Consider the following 22,778-nt stretch of genomic DNA (forward strand, 5'->3'; position numbering starts at 1 on the left):
GATATCTAAAACAAGACCCTAGACTTCCAATATCTTACTGTCAATATTTTTTAAATGCTGAATTTTTTTCAGTCATTAGTTGATATGTCCTGCTACTTATTACTAGAAGGAAATGAAACAACTAGTTTTTCATAATCTCAAGCTAGCTAGTTAGTTTAAACTAATGCTTATTTAATGTTTGATGCACTATATAGATCTTCAATTTTGGTAAGGGTATTGTAGCTAAGAAAGTCACAAATTTCTGCCAGAAGTAAAAGGACTGATATTTACGTCAAAGCATTGAATAATTTACTGTCTATTATATTTTAGCTGCTTCTTTGAATTGGAACTGCAGCTAACATGATCTCATTCAGTTTGCAATTGTAAAAAAAGGAGGCAGCCTTTGATATACTCGTGTCATTTCTCAGTCAGAGGAAAGGGGCTTGATTTCTCCACCTCTACCATCTCAAGTTCACAATGGAGAAGTGTAAATGTGAAATAAAACTATTATGTCAGAAATTTAGCATCCTGATTTGCTTTAATTTATAAATAAATGTAATTGTTCTCGTTATGCAGAAACAAGTAGTAAGTACTAAGAGACTCGTTTCAACCAGACAAATAATACCATTAGTTTGTGCTTCATGGACTGGATAAGAAACGTAATTGAACATATTTCTAGGAAAATACTGAATATGTAATGATTTTAGCATTGGCCTTGTTTTGATCTGATACATTGGAAGTCATTCTTTTCGAAAGAAAAGATGTTAAGCATTGCTTTTGAATCTAGGTGATTTCAAGAACAGGCTGAAGTTTTTATTTGCTTTATTTTTAATTTAAAACTTCTTTCTCAAATGCATAATTGAGTTGAGAAATGTTGCATTTTGCAGTTAACACCGTAAAGACTGGGCACAGTTGCTAACTTGTGTTACATGATAAATTGCTGGTGCAATTGGATGAAGATAAAGGTTATCATTTGTCCTTGAGAATTTTGGTTGATTTCCAAATAGTTGGGTTGCGCGAGGCAATGTCACCATTAACATGTGAAAAGGAAAACCCTAGAGAGCAGCCACCTTTTTATAACTCGGCCATGTGACTAAGAACACAATATCAAGAAATTAGGATACAGTATTAAAGTAATAAAAACTATGCAATAAAGATATTCTTCAATTGTAAATTTGTGAATAATGTCTCTTCTAATATCTAATGGGTATAATTAGTCATGCTTGTTTGGAAACCACAGTAAATTGTATGAAAGGATAGATTGAACATGATTGTAACTTGAGGTGATCTGAAAGACAACTAAGTTGAGCTGTATAGTATCTTAATGAAGTCAAGATATAGAGGTTTAATTCTAAATGTAATTTTCAAGTGTTATTAGAAATTGATCGACTAAAAGTACAGAACATTAAAATCAGAAGCATGAGTAGCCCACTCTCCCTTCCAACCTAATATACCATTCATTAACATCATGACTGATTTTAATTGCACTACATTACCACCTAACCCCAGCAACATTTCACCCACTTACATACCAAGATTCAACCCACCTCTGCCTTAAAGACATTCAAAGACTCTGCTTTCACTGCCTTTTCAGAGAGAGAGATCCAAAGACACTCAACTGTGTCTAAGAGGGCAAAACAAATTCTCATCTGTCTTAAACAAGTTACCCTTTATTTGTAAATAATGATCCACTATTCTAGATTTTCTGCATACGATGTGTTGAGGCTCCTCAGGAGCTTTATATGTTCAATCAAATCAATACTTATTCTCGTAACTTCTAACAAATACAAGCTGCACCTAGCCAGTCTTTCCTCATAAGAAAGTCCATCCATTACAGACATTAATCTAGTAACCTTCTTCTGAAGTACCATACACAGCATTGCCCTGCATAACTGAAGCATAAACTCCCTACTTTTGTATTCGATCTCCCTTGCCATAAGTGATGATGTTCTGTTAGATTTTCTAATTGCTGCATCTGCCTACTAATCTATGATATACATTCACTAGGGCACCCTCATTCTTGTGCATCTCATAGCTTTATGATCTCTCACCATTTAGGTAATGTGTTTTAATTCATCATGCCAAAAGGGACCATTTCACATTTTCTCACATGCTACTCTATATGCTGAAGCTTTCCCCATTTACTTAAGTTCTATCATGTTGTAACTTTCTTATGTCTTCTTCACAACTTGCTTATCTTTCTTTATGGCACTATCACGCACACTATTTGCCAGAAAATAACCCATTTATGGCTGCTGTCTGTTTCCTGTTAGCTAGCCAATCTGTCTATTCCAATATGTTACCCTCTAGAACCTGAGCTCTCATTTTCCACAATAACTTATAACAAGCCTTCTGGAAATCCAAGTTCAGTACATCACTAGTTTGCATTTATGCACAGCACATTATTTCCTCAAAGAACTCCGATAAGTGAGTTAAATGTGACTTCTCTTTCAAAAAATAATCTGCTACAATGCCTTTAATGACTTCTGACATTTTTGCACTAACAGATATTAAACTATCTTGCATGTAGTGTCCTGCTTTATGCCTCTTCTTTTTGAATGAAGGAATTGCATTTGCAATTTTCCGTTCAGTGGAACTTTCCTGAATCTATGGAGTTTCAAAAAATGAAAACCAACACGTCAACTTCCCTGTTAGCCATTTCTCTTAACACCCTTTAAAGGATCCAGGGATTTATCAGCCCCCAGCACCAACAATTTACTCAGTACCACTTCTCTGGGAGTTCTAATTTTCTTCACTTTCTCCCTCGTTTCCATTTTCTATCTTATAGCTACAACTGAGGTGTTACTTGCATCCTCCAATGAAGTCTGATACAAAATATCTGTTCAAGTAATCTGACATCCCATTCATTCTTTTTTTCTATTATTCTTCCATCTGACTTTCTGTAGGACCAATGTTAACTTTGCCATCTCATTTCCTTTTTTAAAAACCTACATTACCCCCAACTAATTCTTGTGTTTCTAGCTAGTTTTCTGTCTGACTCCAATTTTTATGTCCGTAATCTTTGAGTCCGTCTTTGCATTTTTATATATTGTATCCAAACTTCTTGTTTCCCGTACAAATTTGTGCAATAGTATGCTTTTTCTGTAAGTTTGATATGATCTTTAACATTAATAATTAGCCATGGTAGCCCTTCCTTTGAAATGTTTCTTTCTTGTTGGAATGTATCTATTTTATATATTCTGAAATGTCAGTTTAAGTATCTGCCACTGTAACTCTCTCTTGACCTGTTTCTTAACCTTATTTACTAGCTTACTTTGTCTAACTCTGCTTTCATGCTGTCATAATTTCCCATATTTAATTTTAAAATACATGTCTGAGACCCACTCCCCTCACTGTCAATTGGGATGTAAAATTTCAAATGCATTATGATTGCTGCACTTCCCTGGCTACTTTTGACCAATTTGATTCTTATAGTCTGTATGTAGATTCCCAAATAATATCACTGCACCATAAGACAATAAGATATAGAAGCAGAATTCGGCCATTTGGTGCATCAAGTCTGTTTCATCATTCAGTCATGGTTGAAATGTTTCTCAACCCCATTCTCCTGCCTTCTCCCTGGAATCCTTTATGCCCTTACTAATCAAGAACATTATCTATCACTGTCTTAAATGTACTCAATGATTGGTCTTCAGCCTTCTGTAGCAATCGGTTCCACAGATTCACCACCCTCTGGCTGAAGGAATTCCTCATAAGTTCAGTTCTAAAGCATTGCCCCTTCATTGTGAGGCTGTGCTGTCAACCCCTAGACTCTCCTATCTCTAGTGGAAACATCATTTTTCATGTACTCAAGCCTCAGTATTCTGTATGTCTCAATTGGATTCTCTTACCCCCACCCTGCTCCTTTAAATACTAAATGCCATAAAGTGTAGACCTGGAGTCTATAACAACCCATGTGAGAAATTCTTCATTCGCTGGATCATCCTTGCAAACCTTTTGACCCCCTCCAAGACCAGCAAATTCTCCCTTAGACACTGGGGCCAGAACTGCTCAATATTCCAAGTGTGGTCTGAGCTTTATACAGTCTCAGGAGTACAACTTTGCTTTTGTATTCTAGCCCTATTGAAATGAATGCTAACATTCCATTTACCTTCCTAACTGCCAGTTGAAGCTGCATGTTAACATTATGGGAATCCTATGTCCCTTTGTGCTTCAGATTTCAGAAGACTTGCCCCATTTAGAAAATAGTCTACACCTCTTCTTACAACCAAAAATGCATAATCTCATACTTTACTACATTGTATTCCATCTTCCACTTCTTTGCCCACTCGCCTAGCCCGTCCAAGGCCTTCTACTACCTCCTGTTTCCTCAGCGCAGCCTGTCCCTCTGCCTATCTTTGCCATCGGAAAATTTAGCAACAATGCCTACAATTCCTTTGTCAAGATTGTTAATATAAAATGTGAATATTTGTGGTTCCAATATTAACCCCTGTAGAACGTCACTAGTCACTGGCTTCCATCCTGAAAAGATCCCATTATTCTCTGCCTTCTGCCAGTCAGCCAATCCTCAATCTATCGCAGTACTTTATCCCATACACCATAGCTTCTTATTCAGCAGCCTCCTGTGCAGCATTATGTCAAAGGCCTTCTGGAAATCAAAATAGATCATGCCCACTGGCCCTTCTTTGTCTAACCTACTCTTATCTCAAAGAATTCTAATAGATTGGTCAGGCATGACCTCCCCTTTTGATGAAACTGTTGGCTCAGCTATATTAACCGTGCACCTCCAAGTACATTGCAAACTCGTCCCTAATTATGGACTGTCAAATCTTATCAATGACTGAAGTCAAGCTTAGCAGCTTTATAATTTCCTGTTTTCTGTCTGCTTCTCTTCCTAAACAGAAGTGTTACATTGGCTATTTTCCAGTCCCACTAAGATCCTCTCTAACTCCAGTGATTCTTGAAAGATTACCACCAATACCTTCACAATCTCCTCTGCTATCACCTTTAAACCATGGGGTGTAGTCCAGCTTGTCTGGGTGTTTTATCCACCTACAGACCTTTCAGCTTATTCAGCACTTCTTTTATTGTTGGCCGTTACATTTGTCTCTGCCCCCTGGCACTCTTGAAGTTTTGGTATGCTCCTGGAGCCTTTCACCATGCACACTTGTACAAAATAAATATTCAGTTCTTCCACCTTTTTTTGTTCCCCATTATTACTTCACCAGTCTCATTTTCCAACAGCCTAGTGTCCACTCTTGCCTCTGTTACCTTTTTAAATAACTAAAACTGCTCTTGCAATCTTCTTTTATATTACTAGCTAGCTTGCCCTCTGATTTAATTTTTTTTATAAATTATTCTGTGCTGTTTTTAAAGGCTTTCCAAACCGGTCTCTTCCTAATAATCTTCACCACATTGCATGATTTTTCTTGAGTTTTTAATGCTGCCCTGACTTCCCTTGTCAGCTATAGTTGCCTCTGCCTCCTGTCAGTATGTTAATTCTATCTTAGGATGAATTTCTGCTAGGCTTCCCTTCCAATCAGCTCTGGCCAGCTTCTCCCTCATGTCTTTGTTCTTACCTTTTTGCTCAATTGTAATACTATTACATCTGATTCAATCTCTCTCTCTCAAACTGCAGAGTGAATTCTGTCGTTTTATGGTCACTGCCTCCTTGAGTTTCCTTCACCCTAACCTCTCTAATCAAGTCTGCCTCATTACATATCACAGTACCCAGAATTTCCTGTTCCCTAGAGGACTCTACCAAAACCTGCCACAAAAAAAACTATCTCATAGCCATTCATTTTCTTGGGATCTGCTACCAACGTGATTTTCCTAGTCCACCTGCATATTTAAGTAACAGGAATGGTATGTAAGAAAGGCACTATCTCCTGATTTATTTTCTTCCCCACCTCCTGACTACTGCTAGGAGACCAGTATACAACTCCCGTCAGGGTCTTTTCCCCTTTGGGGTTCTCACAACTACCTACGTCAGACTCTATGCCTTCCAACTCTGCATCACTTCTTACTACCAATTTAATTCAATTTCTTAACAACAAACCAACTCCACCCCCTCTGCCCATCTACCTGATTTTGATAGGACACCTGTCCTTGGATATTTAGTTCCCAGCCCTGATCGATTTTTTTTGTGGCCAAGTTTCTGTGATACCTGTAACATCGTATGCTCTAATTTCAATCTACACTATCAGCTCATTTACTTTGTTTTGTATACTGTGTGCATTTAAGTACAACAGCCTTAATCATGTATTATCTATCTCCCTTCTCATAGGTGTCCCCTCATCTGCCCTGCCTGAAGCTAGGTATCCGACTCTCTCCACATTCTGTCCTCTGTTCTAGAAACTTTAATAACCTCTGCTGAACCAATAAGCACCTCTAGCCCTCTGCACAGAATTCCTACTCTGCTTCCAAATTCCCCTAGCCATATACTCTGGCTGTGACTCATTCCAGATGAGATCCCTCCTTCCTGCCTATGCACAGCTTACTGGCACTTTACCTTCTAATGATCTCCTATTAATTCTTCTGTTATACTCCATGCATAAGACAGGAGCAGAATTAGGCCTTTTTGCCCATCAACTTTACTCCACTATTTAGTAAGACCTTGGCTGATCTGATAACTCTCATCCTGCCTTTTTTCCCCATAAACCTTGATCCCCTTACTGGTTAAAAACCTATCTGACTCAACTTTAATATCCTTAACATCCAACCCTCAACTGCTCTTGGGAGAGAATTCTACAGATTTAGTACCATCTGAGAGAAAAAGTTCCTCCTGACCTCTGTGTTAAAGAGGTGCCCCCGATTCTGAAGCTATGCCTCTGGTCTTAGATTCTTTCCACATCTATTCTTTCAAAATCTCCTAGAACCGCATATGGACATACATGGAATAGTGTAGGTTAGATGGGCTCGAGATCGATATGACAGGTCGGCACAACATCGAGGGTCGAAGGGCCAGTACTGTGCTGTAATGCTCTATTATTTTAATAAAGTCTGCTTCCATTCTTTAAAACTCCTTTGAGTACAGGTTGTAATTGATCTCAAAAGAAAAATCCCTCCATATCCAGGATAAACCGAGTAAATCTTCTATCTGCCTCCATTGCCTGTATATCATTCCTTTGAAAAGAGAGCCAAGATAAAGGTGTGTTTGTCTTGTGTGGCCTTGTGTGCTTTTAGCAAGACTTGCCTATTTTTATACGCCATTCCCTTTGTAATCAAAGCCAACAAATAATTTACTTCCTGCATTACCCACTGAACCTGGCAGCTAGTGTTTTGCAATTCATGCACAAGGACCCCAAGTCCCTCTATGCTGCACCTTTCTGCAGTCTTTCTCCATTTAAATAATAATCAGCTCCTTTTGTTACTGTTATAAAATCTGTACATTGTTCCCACAAGTGATTTCATACCTTTTTATTATTACTGATACCTACCCAAACCATTTTTATATCCTGGAGTTATGACATCCCTCTCTATTATGAAGATGTTTAGTTTTCATTTACTGTAAGATAAACTGAGGTAAATGGATTAGTAAACTGGAGTTACTGTATGATGCTTAGAATGACTGAGTAGTAGTCCTTCAAAGCTAGAACGGATGTGAAGAAGGGTCAAAGATAATAAAAACATTTTTTAAAAAGAAATATATAAGAAGTAAAACAACATGGAAAATTTCACAACGAAGGAATGGAACAGAGAATCTAGTTAGAATGAGGTTTGATTGGAGATGTTACATCAATAGTGGAAATCAAAGTGAAGGCAAAACATGTATGTACAAGAAATAGCTGAGGAAAAGGAATTGATTGTAAAAATACCAGTAGAACTAGAGATGAAGACTTCACTGGACACAAAAGATGGATCCAAGTTATGATGGTAAAGAGAGGCAATGGCAGAAACTTTGATCCCAATTCTTTACTCCCCTTTAGAAGGATTGGAACTAGCCAAGACTGCTTATGATCCCTATAGAGACACCCAAAATTGAAGAATTTCCCTAACAATGGAGGAATGAAGCAACACAAAAATGTCACTTCTTAATTAAACTAAAGCCACAATAGACCAAACGAGCAGAGCAAGCAACCAATACATCAAATTAAACAGAAGATACTTACTAACAACCAACTTTCACAACTGGGATATGTCTTTTATTCAACATCACACTTTTGACAAAATATCTAATATTATGGTAACTGGCCCACATTCAGTCCCAGTTTTTCAGCAGAATATGAAGTCATACAGCACATACAGACCCTTCAGTCCAACTCGTTCATGCTGATCAAGTTTCCCAAACCAAACTAGTCTTGATGGGCCCATATCCCTCCTAAACCTTTCCCATTTATGTATCTGACCAAATGTCTTTGAAATTTTCTAACTTGTACCTACATCTACACTTCCTCTTGCAGTTCACCCCATATGCGGACCACTTTCTGAGTAGCAAATGTTGTGCCTCTGGTCCTTTAACTCTTTCCACTCTAGCGAGTTTTGAGAAGATTTGTAGCTCAGGTTGAGTTTCTGGATGTGAGTTTGCTCGCTGAGCTGGAAGGTTCATTTTCAGACATTTTGTCACTTTTTTTTAATTTGAAAAAACATACTTTATTCATAGAATGTACAAAAAATAAAACATTTATACACCTACCCAGTCATGCAAGCCGCTCCAGGTTACCCAGGGGGTACGTACACCAACTAAAGACAAAAACAAAAAAAAAAGATAAAAAAACAAAGCAAAGAAAATACCCCAGCAGTCTTCTCCCCGCACAGTCCCCGTTGGCCCCCTGACCAGTTGGGGAAGGTGCCAGCTGGGCCCAGTTACCAAATAGGGCCCTTTTTTCTATTCTGGACGAGGGGTTTCATACGGTGGTCTTCCCCAACCGTGCCTTGGCGGCGGCTGCCCCAAGCTTTAGCATGTCCCTCAGCACGTAGTCCTGGATCTTGGAGTGCGCCAGTCTGCCACACTCGGTCGGGGTCAGTTCTTTCAGCCGGCAGACCAGCAAGTTGCGGGTAGACCAAAGAGCGACTTTCACTGCATTGATGGTCCTCCAGGCGCAGTTGATGTTGGTCTCGGTGTGCATCCCGGGAAACAGCCCGTAGAGCACAGAGTCCCGTGTCACGGAGCTGCTCAGGACGAAACTCGACAAATACCACTGCATCCCCCTCCAGACCTCCTGCGCATAGGCACACTCCAGAAGGAGGTGATCGACAGTCTCATCCCCATCTCATCTCATCTCCCCCCCCCCCTCCCCCCCCCCCCCCCCCCCCCCCGCAGCCATCTCGAGTGGAAGATGGCCCGGGTGACCGCAGCAGCGCAGGTCCGGGGAATAGGCCAGGCCTGCACCACATACAACAGTACCAAAAGCCCCTCGCGCCTGACAACCAGGTTCTTACCAGCGATGGAGGGGGACCGGAGCGTCCATCTGCCCAGCTTCTGCTTCAGTTTGGTGATACGCTCCTCCCAAGTCTTAGTGCACGCCCCAGCTCCACCGAACCAAACACCCAGCACCTTCAGGTAGTCTGTCTTGACGGTGAAGGGAATGAAGGAGCGGTCGTCCCAGTTCCCGAAGAACATGGTCATGCTCTTACCCGTATTGACTTTGGCAACCGAGGCCAGTTCAAACTGGCCGCAGATGTCCAACAGCCTACTCACCAACCGACGATCAGTGCAGAAGACGGCAATATGGTCCATGTACAGAGTGGTCTTGACCTGAAGGCCTCCGCTGCCTGGGATAGTCACGCCCTTCAGGCTCCAAGAACAAGGTGGCTCAGTAGTTAGCACTGCTGCCTCACAATGCCAGGCACCCAGGTTCAATTCCCGTTTCGGGGACCAGGTTCAATTCCAGTCTCGGAGATTGGATATTCCGTGTCTGCGTGGGTTTCTTGCGGGTGCTCAGGTTTCCGCCTAAATTCAAAGATATGCAGGTTAGAAGCTGATGAGGACCAGCCCCTAGAGAAAAGAATGTTTGTCGACAAGAAAAATTACACAGGAGAATCCGGCTCTGGGTCAGGCTGGGGACACGCTGTTTCCTGCTTCCCGCCTGAAAGTTCGAGGGAGCCTCAGGACGCCTCCCGTCACCTGGAAGCGGGGTGCTGCTTTCCTTCTCCCTTGAGATCTTTAGCTTCTGCTTTGGGCGGGCCTCTTCCGAATCTCCCTCATCAGAGGAGCTCTTAGCCCCCCTGTAGCTGCCTCTTCCCGCCTGGTAGTTGCGATGCCTGCGCCCACCGGCGCGCCTTCCTCCTCGCTTTCCGGACCGTCGTCCACTCCCCTGGGTCACCTGTCGCCTCCTCCGTCGACTCCGGGTTGTCGGAGGGGGGGGAGCGGAGCCTGCAGGGGTGCTCTGCTGGCCTCTGGTCCGTCCTGCGGGGCTGGGCCCTCCTGCACGACCTGGCCCTCCTGCACATTAGGGGGGTCCTTGCAGGGCCCTGGTGCCTTCCTCTCCTCCGGGGATGGGGGGGTGAGGCTTGCCCTGCATTGCCCCTGCCAGCGACCTGGGCGTAGGTAGTCCCCTGCTGCGGGTATGCCCTATAGAGGTGGCCCACTTCCCCACAAAGGTTGCAGCATTTTTCTTTTGGGCAATCCATTGCAAGGTGTCCCTCCTTCCCGCAGATGGTGGCTTTGCAGTCGGCCGCCATGTGACCTGACCTACCATGGCGTGGCAGACTTTAGGTAGCCCTGTGTAGGTCAGGTAGCCTTTGCTCCTGCCGATCGCGAAGCTGGACGGTGGGTGTACGATGTTCCCGTCCGAGCCCATCCTCAGCGTCATCCTGACCTGCCTCTTACTGGTCCAGATCCCGAAGGGGTCCATGATGTCAGTTAGGTCCCCTTCCACCTTCACGTACCTTCCGAGGAAGGTCAGGGCATCAACTGCTGGCACATGCGGATTGTACATGTATGCAGTCACCATACAGCTCCTCTGCAACGGCATCACGAACAGCGGGACAGCGGTCAGTACAGAGAGGGGGCCCTCACCTCCTTTCTCCTTGAAAACCTCCAGGAAGTGCTCACGAAGCTTGGCACTCCTGAAGGTTACATCGTAAAAACCTCCTCCAGGGAAATCCTGCAGGCAGTAAATGTCCGCAGCAGTGAGCCCACAACAGTCCAACAGGACCCTCTTCACAAAGAAGGTGCAGTCCACAAGTGCACCTTCATCCACCTTCTTCACAGAAACGCAGATGGTGTTCCGGACCCCCTGACCCAGGGCACGAGCACTCATCGCAGCCATCGTTGCAGGTTGGCTGCTCCCCTGAACCAGTGTTAGGCCAAAGCCAGCATTAAGATCCACCGGTTGCAAGGGTGCATAGCCAACCCGACATCTTCCTTCCACCTCCAATACAGTCACGCTCTCCTCTTCTCGGTCCACAAAAGAGTGGGTCTTTATTTTGTTCCGGATGTAAGCAGGTTCACTGAGCTGGAAGGTTCGTTCCCAGACAATTTGTCACCGTTCTAGGTAACATAATCAGTGAGCCTCTGGTGAAGCGCTGGTGTTATGTCCTGCTTTCTATTTATCTGTTTAGGTTTCCTTGGGTTGGTGATGTCATTTCCTGTTCTTTTTCTCAGAGGATGGTAGACTAATTTGGAGCCAATGTGTATGTTGATGGAGTTCCGGTTGGAATGCCATGCTTCTAGGAATGCTTCTTTCCACTCTCCTCTTTAAATTATGACCTCTACTTATGAGCTGTCCTACCCTGGGGAAAAGACCATTGCTATTCACCTTATCAATGACCTTCATGATATTATAAACCTCTATAATGTCATCCCTCAACCTCCTGCGCTGCAGGGGAAATAAAATCCCAGCCTGTCTAACCTCTCCTTTATGACACGAATGTTCTAGTCTCAGTAACATCCTTAAATCTTTTCCGCAATCTTTCCAATCATTTCTCCCCTCCACACAAGATTGAAACAATCGAGTGACCTTTGACAGTTGCTCTACTCCATATTCAAGTGTTTGAATTTTTCAATTACACCCATAAGGTCAACTGCAACCACTCCCTATTCCTTAAATATTCAAGACCCCCTTCTTTTCTGTTTCTCATTTGAACAAAAGCGAAACTTTCACACGCATCCTATTTGGTTGTTACCTCAAACTATTCTCTCCTCCTTTTTCACAGCTGTAATTTATTTCTTTCTGCATTTTGAACAGCCGCTGCCCTTTTTCTGAGCGATGCGTTGGGAAAGTGTTAAAACTGTCACTTGACACTTCATTGAATTTCTATTTAAGTTTCTCTTCCATGGTAACAGAATCACAAGAACACAACTCCAAGCTGTGGTGTTTATTTGGAATTTGATTTATTTTGAGTTAAAGGTATGTTTCAAAACAATCATTTTTATAAAATTCAGTGCTCATCGGATACTAAACCAGATAACTGCAGATTGCATAGCCTAAGAATATTTGACTTGTATTGTTTGGCACTTCAAAGCATGAAAAATGATTCACGTGAAACATTCAGGATAATGATAAGCCTTGATAGGGTAGGTGCTGAGAGATTTATTCTGTTGTTTGAGAAATGTAAAGCAGAATGAAACAGTCTTCACATAAGCCCCTAATCAATTACCTTGCTCGAAAGGTAACCAGGTTGTAAACCCTTCATCATTTTGTATATTTTAGAGTAAGCTGGAGAGATTTCTGGTTTCTCAGATAATCAAGAGACATGGTGAATGAGTGGGGCAGAGCAATTTGAATCCCCGGAGCAACCATGTTCACTTTAAGTAGTGGAACAGGTTCACTGGACATTAGGGTCTGTTCCTTTTCCTATTTCTTGTGTTCTTTCTAATATCCATTCTTAATAAATGCTTACGAGTTCATACTTCTAAACCAAATTATTTGAGCATCTAGCTCTGCAATAAATAATCTGATGATCAGATGATCTTGTTCAAAATGAGTCATGTTCATTAAAGTTATGCTCTTCAAATTAATTTGCACTTGATCTGCACCTTTTGTCGGCATTTTCTTCCACTCAGTGAGAACTTGGCTGATCTGTGGCCAAACTCCATGTACCTAGCTTTGGCCCATGTCCCATTGTGCCTTTGCTTCATTTGGAAAAAAAAGTCTCTCGCGTTGATCTGGCATCCACTGCTGTTGTAGAAGAGAGTTCCAAATACTTTTTGTGTGTGGACCTGCTTTCTAACATCTCCGCACAGTGGTCTGGCCCGGAATAGTTTAGAGTCATAGAGATACACAGCATGGAAACAGATCGCTTAGCCCAACTTGTCCATGCTGACCAGATATCCTAAATAAATCTAGTTCCATTTGCTAGCATTTAGCCCATATCCCTCTAAACCTTTCCTATGCATATACTCATCCAGATGCCTTTTAAATATTGTAATTGTATCAGCTTCCACTGCTTCCTCCAGCAGCTCATTCCATACATGTGCGACCCTCTGTGTGGAAAAAGTTGCCCCTTAGGTCCCTTTTAAATCTTTTCCCACTCCTTAAACCTAAGCCCTCTAGTTTTGGTCTCCCCCACTCTGGGTAAAGACCTTGCTTATTTACCCTATTCATGCCCGTCATGATTTAATAAACCACTATAAGTTCATCTTTCGCCTCCGATGCTTCGGGGAAAATAGCCCCAGCCTGTTCAACCTCTCCCTTTTGCTCAAACCCTCCAACCCTATCAACATCCTTGTAAATCTTTTCTGAACTCTTTCAAGTTCCACAACATCCATCCTATAGCAGGGAGACCAGAATTGCACACAGTATTCCAATAGTGGCCTAACCAATGTGCACTACCACTGCAACATGACCTGCCAACTCCTGTAATCAATGTACTGACCAATAAGGGCAAGCATACCAAACACCACCTTCACTATCTTATCTACCTGTGACTCCACTTTCAAGGAACCATGAACCTGCACTCCCAAGTTCTCTTTATTGAGCAGCACTCCCCAGGACCCTACCATTACATCCTGTCCCGATTTGCCTTTCCAAAATGCAACACCTCATATTTAATTTAAATTAAACTCCATCTGCCATTCCTCAGCCCATTGTACTCTGAAGTAACATCTTCGCTGCCCACTACACCTCCAATTTTGGAGTCATCTGCAAACTTACTAGCCATACCTCCTAATAACGTATCTTTTATCTGTGCCTGTCTTGCCAAATCTTGAGGATTTTGATCAGATCACCCCTTAACCTTCTGAATTCTAGAGGAAACAGGCTTAATTAGTGTAATCCCTCCTCATAACTTAACCCCTGAAGCCCAGGTATCATTCTTGTAAATCTATGTTGTACTCCCTCCAAAACCAATATATTCTTTCTAATGTATGGTGCTCAGATCTATTCACAGTGTTCCAATTGGGGTCTAACCAAGGTTTTGCATAATGCAGTATAATCTTTGAATCTTTATACTCTAGTTCTGTAAATATAAAGGCCAGTATTCCATTAGCTTTCTTGATTATTTTCACCACCTGTTCATCTTATTTTAAAGATTTGTGCACCTGAACTCCCAAGTCTCTTCAGACATCCACTATATTTAACGTCCTAACCTTCTAGAAAATACCCTGACTTTTTTAAAGTTGAAACTGGATAACCTCGCACTTGCTTGCTTTGAACTCCACCTGCCACAGTTTTGGCCATTCACCTAGTTTATCAACACCTCTTTGTAATTTTATGTAATCATCTACCCTGTGTACAATGTGATCTAATTTTGTGTCATCAGCAAATTTGGAGATTTGAGATCTTGTCATTATCCATATCCTGAAATAATAATATTTACAATTGAAGGCCTTGCATAGAGCATAGTTCATTATGGACAGCACTAGTCATATCCTGCCAATTTGAATATCTACCAATCTTTCCTAGTATCTGTCATCAGCCAGTTTCCCAGCCATGTCAGCAATTTACCTTCAGTTTGTGGGCTTCTACCTTAGTTAACAGTCTGTATTGTGGGATGTTATCAAATGCCTCTGCAAGTCTATGTAAACAACATCCCCTATCCACTACCTCAGCCACCTCTTCCAAAAAGTTAACTGATGTTTATACGGCATGATTGACCTGTCATGAATTCGCACTGACTGCCCCTGAAGTGTTCAGTTACTCCGTCCTTGTTGATAACAGTTTCCTCACCACAGATGTTAGTCTAACTGGCTTGTAATTCCTCGGTTTTCCTCTTCCACCTTTCTCAAAATTGGAGTGATATGTGTAATTTGCCAATCCAGGAGGATGACCCCAATAGCTAGGGAACCCTGAAAGATGAAACGTTGCAGTTTGTTGAATTTGCTTCAAAGTAAAACAGGACTTCTTTTTTGTCCTGTATATTCTTACCATAGCTTTGTGAACAGTTGTAGTTTAGTACATTTTTGAGGATTGTGCCAGATATTTGTCTTGTGTTAATGCATCTAGGGACATTCCTTTACAAGACACAGTGTAGTTCACTAATGTACTATGTGAAAGGAAGCTGCCTTCCCTACTTGATCTGGCCTACAATGCGACTTCAGTCCCACAGGAATATGGTTGACGCTTACCCAACCCTAGTTGCCTAGAGGGTAGTTAATAAATTCTGGCATGGTTAGTGACACTCACATCCAATGAATGAATTTTTTAAAAGCCTCATGTAATATTGCAAATACAGTATTGCCCAAGGATTAAATAAAAATACTTAATGCTGTAATTTGATGTGAAATTAACAGCGTTATGTTCTTCTAGCTAGTTCAGAAAGTGCTGGTGGAGTTCACTTAAAATTAAAGGCGGTATTGTGGTGGAAAACAAAGACGACTGATTTCACTTGATTACAAAATTGTTATCAAATGTGCATTTCGATGATATTAAATGTTTCCAGATCTGTTGTGTAGTTCCAAACCTGAACCTATGCCATGAATCAAGTGCTAGTTTGAGTGTACACAGCATTATATGCCAGCAGCCTCTCAGAGTAGACACACATCCTTCTGAGCTATTTCTCCTAATTCCAAATCGCAGCAAAGTTAATGAAATAACCTGAAGGGCAGTTTGCCTCACTGTTCTATGGAATGGCTGCATCCTACCCATAGTTATACTTGGAGCATTTTCCAAGCACAGCTGTATCAATTTTATGAAATGTTTTACAAGCCCACAAAGAAGACCATGAGACCATAAACATGGAGCAGAAATTAGGCCATTCAGCACACCTGGTCTGCTCTGCCAATCAATCATGGCTGATAAGTTCCTCAACCCCATTCTTCTGCTTTCTCCCCGTATCCCTTGATCCGCTTGATAACCAAGAAACTATCTATCTCAGCCTTAAAGAACATGGAGAATAAAATATGCCATGCAAATAATGGCTCTGCCTGAGAAAGATTTTGAGAATTGATATGAGGAATGGTTTTAGCCATTCTCTGTGTGGTTTTAATGTCATGGTATGCATCTTCATTATCAGCAGGATTTCCTACCTGGAAGCCAGCCTAAATGCAAACAGTTATAGGCCAGTTTGTCTTTCGTTGTTGGTGGGCAAATTGTTAGAATCAATCCTAAGAGGTCGGATTAGCTACCACTTGGAAGGGCATGAACTAGTTGAGGCTAGTCAGCATAGCTTTGTAATGGGAAGGTCATACCCTACAAATTTGATTGATCCTCCTTGTCACTTTTTCAAAGAATTCAATGAGCCTGGTGCAGTGAATATTATCTACTTGGATTTTAAGAAGGCATTTGACAAGGTCCTACAAGGCAGACCGGTCAAAAATGTAAAAACCCATGGGATACAAGATAATGTGTCAAATTGGATCCATCAGTTGGATTAGTAACAGAAAAAAAGGCGTAATGTTTGTCGGCTGCCTTTGTGAATGGAAAACTGTTTCAAGTAGTGTTCCGCAGGGCTCAGTGTTGGGTCTTCTGCTATTTCATTTATACATTAACAATTTAGACTTAGATGTTGGGGGCACAGTTGGGAAATTTGCAGATGACACAAAAGTTGACTGTAATGGATAGTGTAGAGGATACCTATAAGCTTCAAAATGATTTGGATGGGTTAGTGCAGTGGGCTGGAAAGTGGCGTGGGCTGGAAAGTGGCAGATGGAGTTCAGCTCTGATAAGCTTAAGTGTTTGCGGGGGAAACGGTGAAAGGGAATACACAATAAACGGGAATATACTGAAAGGGTAGATGAAGAGAGAGATCTTGGCATGGAACTGCACAGGTCTGTAAAGGTAACTCTACAGATAGATAATGTAAAGAAGGCATGTGAAATGCTGATCTTTATTGGCTGAGGTATTGAATACAGAAGTAGGAATATAATGATGAAACTGTATCAGATGTTGGTGAGGCCACTACTAGAGTATCGTGTCCGGTTCTGGTCACCACACAACAGAGGATGCAATTGCTTTGGAGAGAGTGCAAAGAAGATTTTCCAGAATGTTGCAAGAGCTAGAGAATTGTAGCTATGAGTAAAGATTGGAGCTCTCTGCTGCCTAGCCTCCTGTGTTCCTCCAGCTTCACACAGTTATCTCTGATTCCATCATCTGCAGTTCTTACTATCTCTCAGCACCTTTCACAATACCACTTTTCCAAAAAAGTGTCAACCTGGATTACGTACTCATAGACCAGAGTGAGGTTTGAGTCAGTAACCTTTTGATTTAGGTGAAAGTTCAAACATGCAAATTAATCAAAGCAAAATGCAGGCATTAATACTATAATTAAGATGAGCTATAAAAAATTTCTTGTCACACTTTTGTGAATAACTCAGACTTTACGAATATTTTAAAACCATAGGCACTTTATGTTTAAACAACATTCAGTACTATAAATCCGAAAGTTGATTTATTACTGCTGGCATATTTGCTGTCACGTATTCATTGAAAATAAATTTTTCTTTGACTATTCATTAATAAAAGTAATACAAATACTAATATTCTGAGGAATATATGCATAGACTACATGTATGTGTGAAGTTATTGTAAATATTGTAGTCTGCAAATATACTATAGTTTGAAGATTCTGTGATATTTTGAGAAGCTTATTAAAAGTTTGTGATGTTTCCATCAGTGTTATTCTCCAGCTGTCAGTTCTGTCCTTGGGGAATATCCCCAAAAGGACTGCATAGCACTTCTTTGTGCGGATCTTCCATATTAAACTATCAATAGAAAGTCTAGGTGCATTTTGATTAACAAAATTCTTTTGATATGCATACAATAATTGTTTTCTGGTTTGTTTGTGAAATAATGCAAATTTGATATTTTTGTATTTGAAAGAAAGTTAATTAATGTTATTGTTTTGAGATTCCATTTAAAGCTTAAAGTTGTTTTTTTGTAGATCTTCTTGCCCTCCTCTTGAAAAGTTGGACTTGCAGAATATTCTAAGTACCCACTCATGTTGCAGTACTTTGTTCACTCTTTGCAAGTGCAGTCAGATGAGCCAGGCCATTCATCCACTGTTGACACATACTGTTAGAACATTGGATATGTTATTCCTCCCATTACATCATCTTACTGCACCTTGAATAGATCTGTAAACTGACGCAGAAGATTACCTGAACTGTTGAACATTCTGTATACTTTTTTTAAAAAATGTTCTTCCCAGGATCTGACCTAAATTGTCCTTTCACCATTTGTAACATACCCCACACAAACTTGTTCGCGTGCCAAGAAATGATGCTCCCAAATTTACCTTTTTTCTAAAAACCAAAAGAACTGCAGATGCTGTAAATCAGGAACAAAAACAATGTTGCTGGGAAGCACAGCAGGCGTGGCAGCATCTGTGGAGGAGAAGACTGAGTTAATGTTTCGGGTCCAGTGACCCTTCGTCGTTGTACCTTATTTCTCTTGATTAGGATTTTGATTGAGACCTCTTCCAGCGGTTATTTGTAATGTTAAAAATGTCGGAATTTCTCTTTTTTTTTTCCCTCAACTGTAATAAAGCAATTCATGGTTGAGTTACATTTCTTTTTACAGGATTTCTTTTGAAAAATATTTGTCAAATTAAAATTTTATTGAATGGCTTTTATGTAATTGTCAATTCTCAAAGTAACACTTTAAATTATTGTATAACACATTTCTCTTCAACTTTTACAGTGTTTCAAGGCTTATTTTTGTGAGGCATCTGGGTGGTATTTTGGCTGTTGCTAATATCAGAGGAGGAGGAGAATATGGGGAAAGTTGGCACAAAGGTAAGGTAATCAACGTACACCTGCACATGGATATAAACTTTACACCTGCAATGTTTTTCTTTTATCTCTTGTATATCAGACTAATCTTTTAATTCTCATTTTTTATTGTGTGGCCAACTTGATTGTTTATCAGGTACTAGAAAGTATTGGACTATGATTTTCAACAATATTTGTGTGTTGCGTTTGGCATAAATCTAGTTTACTCCTTACTCCATTGTATTCCCCAGTGGAACTCTTTTCACATGTCTTCTGTGCTGAGCAGTTCTGAATCTATCCAAACAATATATCACCTTGCCCATGATTCTTAATCTTCCAAGTCTGGGGAAAAAAAAACTATGTTAAGCACCTTTCAAGTATCCAAGTAAGCTACAAGATTATCTTTTCCACAAGTTTTGTTATCATCTCAAAGAATTTCATTAGATTTATAAGGTTTCCAAATTATATTACTTCTAGAACCATGCTTACTGCTCTTTGAGATATCTGTGCTGCCTTTAAATCTTCATTTATGGCATCTCTTAAATGCCTGCAAGCAATTTATCTCTCTAGATTTTAACATAATGACTTTATAGTCCTTTCTGTGGTTTTAGAACATTGGAACTGCATTTCCAGAGCCATATGGAACCAGAGCTACACATGTTTCAGAGCGCTATATCAATCAAGTAATTGCTATCTTAATATTTGAGCTTGGATTGCTTGCTTATTTCTTTTCAAATTTGTTTTGTTTATTTATATTGATTTTTTTTCCACTTGTATTTACTTTTCATAAGGGCCCTTGTGACATAATGGTAGCATCCTACTTGTGGGCCAGAAAGCTCAGGGTTCATGTGTGTCATGACATATCTGCGTAGGTTGTTTTGAAGTATCTATTGCAACTTGCATCGAGCAATGAATGTAATTAAATCATCTACTAAGCTATATTCATTTAAAATCTAGCGCAGGTAGTACAGTGACAATGTCGCTAGACAGTGGCCCATGTATTTTCCTAACAATGAAAGTTCATGTCAGTTCTGTTAGGCTATTACTTTCTAATCTCAAATCATTCGAATTAACTTATTGATGTATATACCTATAGTCTTGCAGTTATGCTTCATTTTTGCTTTAAATTACTTCTGTCTAAGTGCTCATTTTCTAATCAACTGTAAGCAATTGGGCTGGAATGTCTCGACTGTAAATCAGACTCATAGGCGTGCAAGTTTTCCTTTCTAATGTAATTCTACATGTAAAAGTGTTGTTTAATTATGTGTTCTTTCTTGGTATGTGGGTGTCACTAGAACTTGTTGCCCATCTGCACTGCCCTTGGACTAAGTGATTTGCTAGGCCGTTCAGAAGGTAGTTAACAAGCAGTCACATGGCTGTGAGTCACATGGACCACATACCATAAGGACATTAGTGAATTCAGTGGGTTTTATGATGATTTATAGTTTTGTAATCATTAGTTCTAAACAAATTTGTGTAAATGAACCCAAATTACACCAGGTGCCATGGTGGATTTGAGCCTGTGACCCCAAAGAATTAGCCTGATATCCTTAATATCACTGGACCTCGATGTCTTATCATGCTGTTCCTCCTCCCAACAATTCCTGTAATCCCCTAGCATTTTGTCTGTTTATGGAGCTTCCATCTGTTATTCTGTTTCCATTTATTGAGCACTATTTAAATGCCAAATCAATTTTTACAGTATGTTTAAATGTTCTCATTGCTGTGCACTGTCCTAATTCTAGCCACTGTGAAATCATTTGAGTTTTTTTGACTTAAGGGATTTGACATCCTCAACTGTAGCCAAGGATATTAGCAGGAATGTATTTTTCTGAACAAATAACTCATAATATCCTTTTGCTAATATTATCCAACAAACTAAATTAGTTATGTTTCTATCACAGGGCTCTGTCCTTGGGCCTCTACTGTTTGTAATTTTTATTAATGACTTGGACGAGGGAATTGAAGGATGGGTCAGCAAGTTTGCAGACGACACAAAGGTCAGAGGTGTCGTTGACAGTGTAGAGGGCTGTTGTAGGCTGCAGCGGGACATTGACAGGATGCAGAGATGGGCTGAGAGGTGGCAGATGGAGTTCAACCTGGATAAATGCGAGGTGATGCATTTTGGAAGGTCGAATTTGAAAGCTGAGTACAGGATTAAGGATAGGATTCTTGGCAGCGTGGAGGAACAGAGGGATCTTGGTGTGCAGATACATAGATCCCTTAAAATGGCCACCCAAGTGGACAGGGTTGTTAAGAAAGCATATGGTGTTTTGGCTTTCATTAACAGGGGGATTGAGTTTAAGAGTCGTGAGATCTTGTTGCAGCTCTATAAAACTTTGGTTAGACCGCACTTGGAATACTGCGTCCAGTTCTGGGCGCCCTATTATAGGAAAGATGTGGATGCTTTGGAGAGGGTTCAGAGGAGGTTTACCAGGATGCTGCCTGGACTGGAGGGCTTATCTTATGAAGAGAGGTTGACTGAGCTCGGTCTCTTTTCATTGGAGAAAAGGAGGAGGAGAGGGGACCTAATTGAGGTATACAAGATAATGAGAGGCATAGATAGAGTCGATAGCCAGAGACTATTTCCCAGGGCAGAAATGGCTAGCACGAGGGGTCATAGTTTTAAGCTGGTTGGTGGAAAGTATAGAGGGGATGTCAGAGGCAGATTCTTTACGCAGAGAGTTGTGAGAGCATGGAATGCGTTGCCAGCAGCAGTTGTGGAAGCAAGGTCATTGGGGTCATTTAAGAGACTGCTGGACATGCATATGGTCACAGAAATTTGAGGGTGCATCCATGAGGATCAATGGTCGGCACAACATTGTGGGCTGAAGGGCCTGTTCTGTGCTGTACTGTTCTATGTTCTATGTTCTAAAAGTAATTTTAAAAAATTTGTATAGTGTAAGATTGCATCGAAATCTGGAAGATTTGCAATCATTCAGAGGGTTAAGCTTTATTTGATCTTTCACATTTTAAAAAAAATGCTCAGGCAGCAATATCTTAGGAGTGGGAAATAGCCATTAAGCCCAATGATAACTAGACTTCAGGAGCTCAGTTATGAGGAGAAGCCTATTTTCAGTAGAATTTAGAAAGTTAACGGTTGATCTGATCAAAGTCTACATGATATTTAACATAGATCATAGAATCCCTACAGTGTGGAAACAGGCCCTTCGGCCCAACAAGCCCACACTGACCCTCAGAGCATTCCACCCAGAACCGCCCCCGATAACGCACCTAACATCTCTGGACATGATGGGCAATTTAGCATTGCCAATTACCTAGCCTGCACATCTTTGGACTGTTGGAGTAAACCGGAGCACCCGGAGGAAATCCACGCAGGCATTGGGAGAACATTGCAAACTCCACCCAGACAATCGCCTGAAGGTGAAATCGAACTCTGGTTCCTGGCGCTGTGAGACAGCATTGCTAGTCACTGAGCCACTGTGCTGCTCCTTTTAACAAATCTCTGTAACCCTGCATTTCCCATGACTAACCCACCCATGTTTGGACTGTGGGAGGAAACTAAAGCATCTAGAGGAAACCCACACAGATAGAGAAAATCTGCAAACTCCACACACAGTTGCCTGCAAGAAAAGACAGATAGATAAACTATTTCCATTGGTCAAGGGTTCTAGAACCAGGGGATATAGTCTGAGAATTCGGACCACACCGTTCAAGGGAGATGTTAGGAAGCAGTTCTACACACAAAAAGGATTGTAGATGTTTGGAACTCTTCTACAAATGGCATTGGATGCTAATGGTTTATTTTTAAATCAGAGAGAAATAAATTCTTGTTAAGCAAAGA

General features: G+C 40.9%; 1 protein-coding gene across 2 annotated transcripts in view; it reads left to right on the forward strand.

Annotated features, from left to right (window-relative positions):
• LOC125452453 (prolyl endopeptidase-like) overlaps positions 1-22,778 on the forward strand; it is a 162,466-nt gene that overhangs the window by 123,287 nt on the left and 16,401 nt on the right. For both annotated transcript variants that reach the window (XM_048530880.1, XM_048530881.1), the window contains exon 12: positions 18,903-18,997. In XM_048530880.1, the coding sequence (XP_048386837.1) occupies positions 18,903-18,997 (95 nt within the window). The remainder of the gene's footprint in view (positions 1-18,902; positions 18,998-22,778) is intronic.

Source organism: Stegostoma tigrinum, chromosome 4, assembly GCF_030684315.1.
Source record: "Stegostoma tigrinum isolate sSteTig4 chromosome 4, sSteTig4.hap1, whole genome shotgun sequence".
In the NCBI taxonomy this organism is placed as follows: domain Eukaryota; kingdom Metazoa; phylum Chordata; class Chondrichthyes; order Orectolobiformes; family Stegostomatidae; genus Stegostoma; species Stegostoma tigrinum.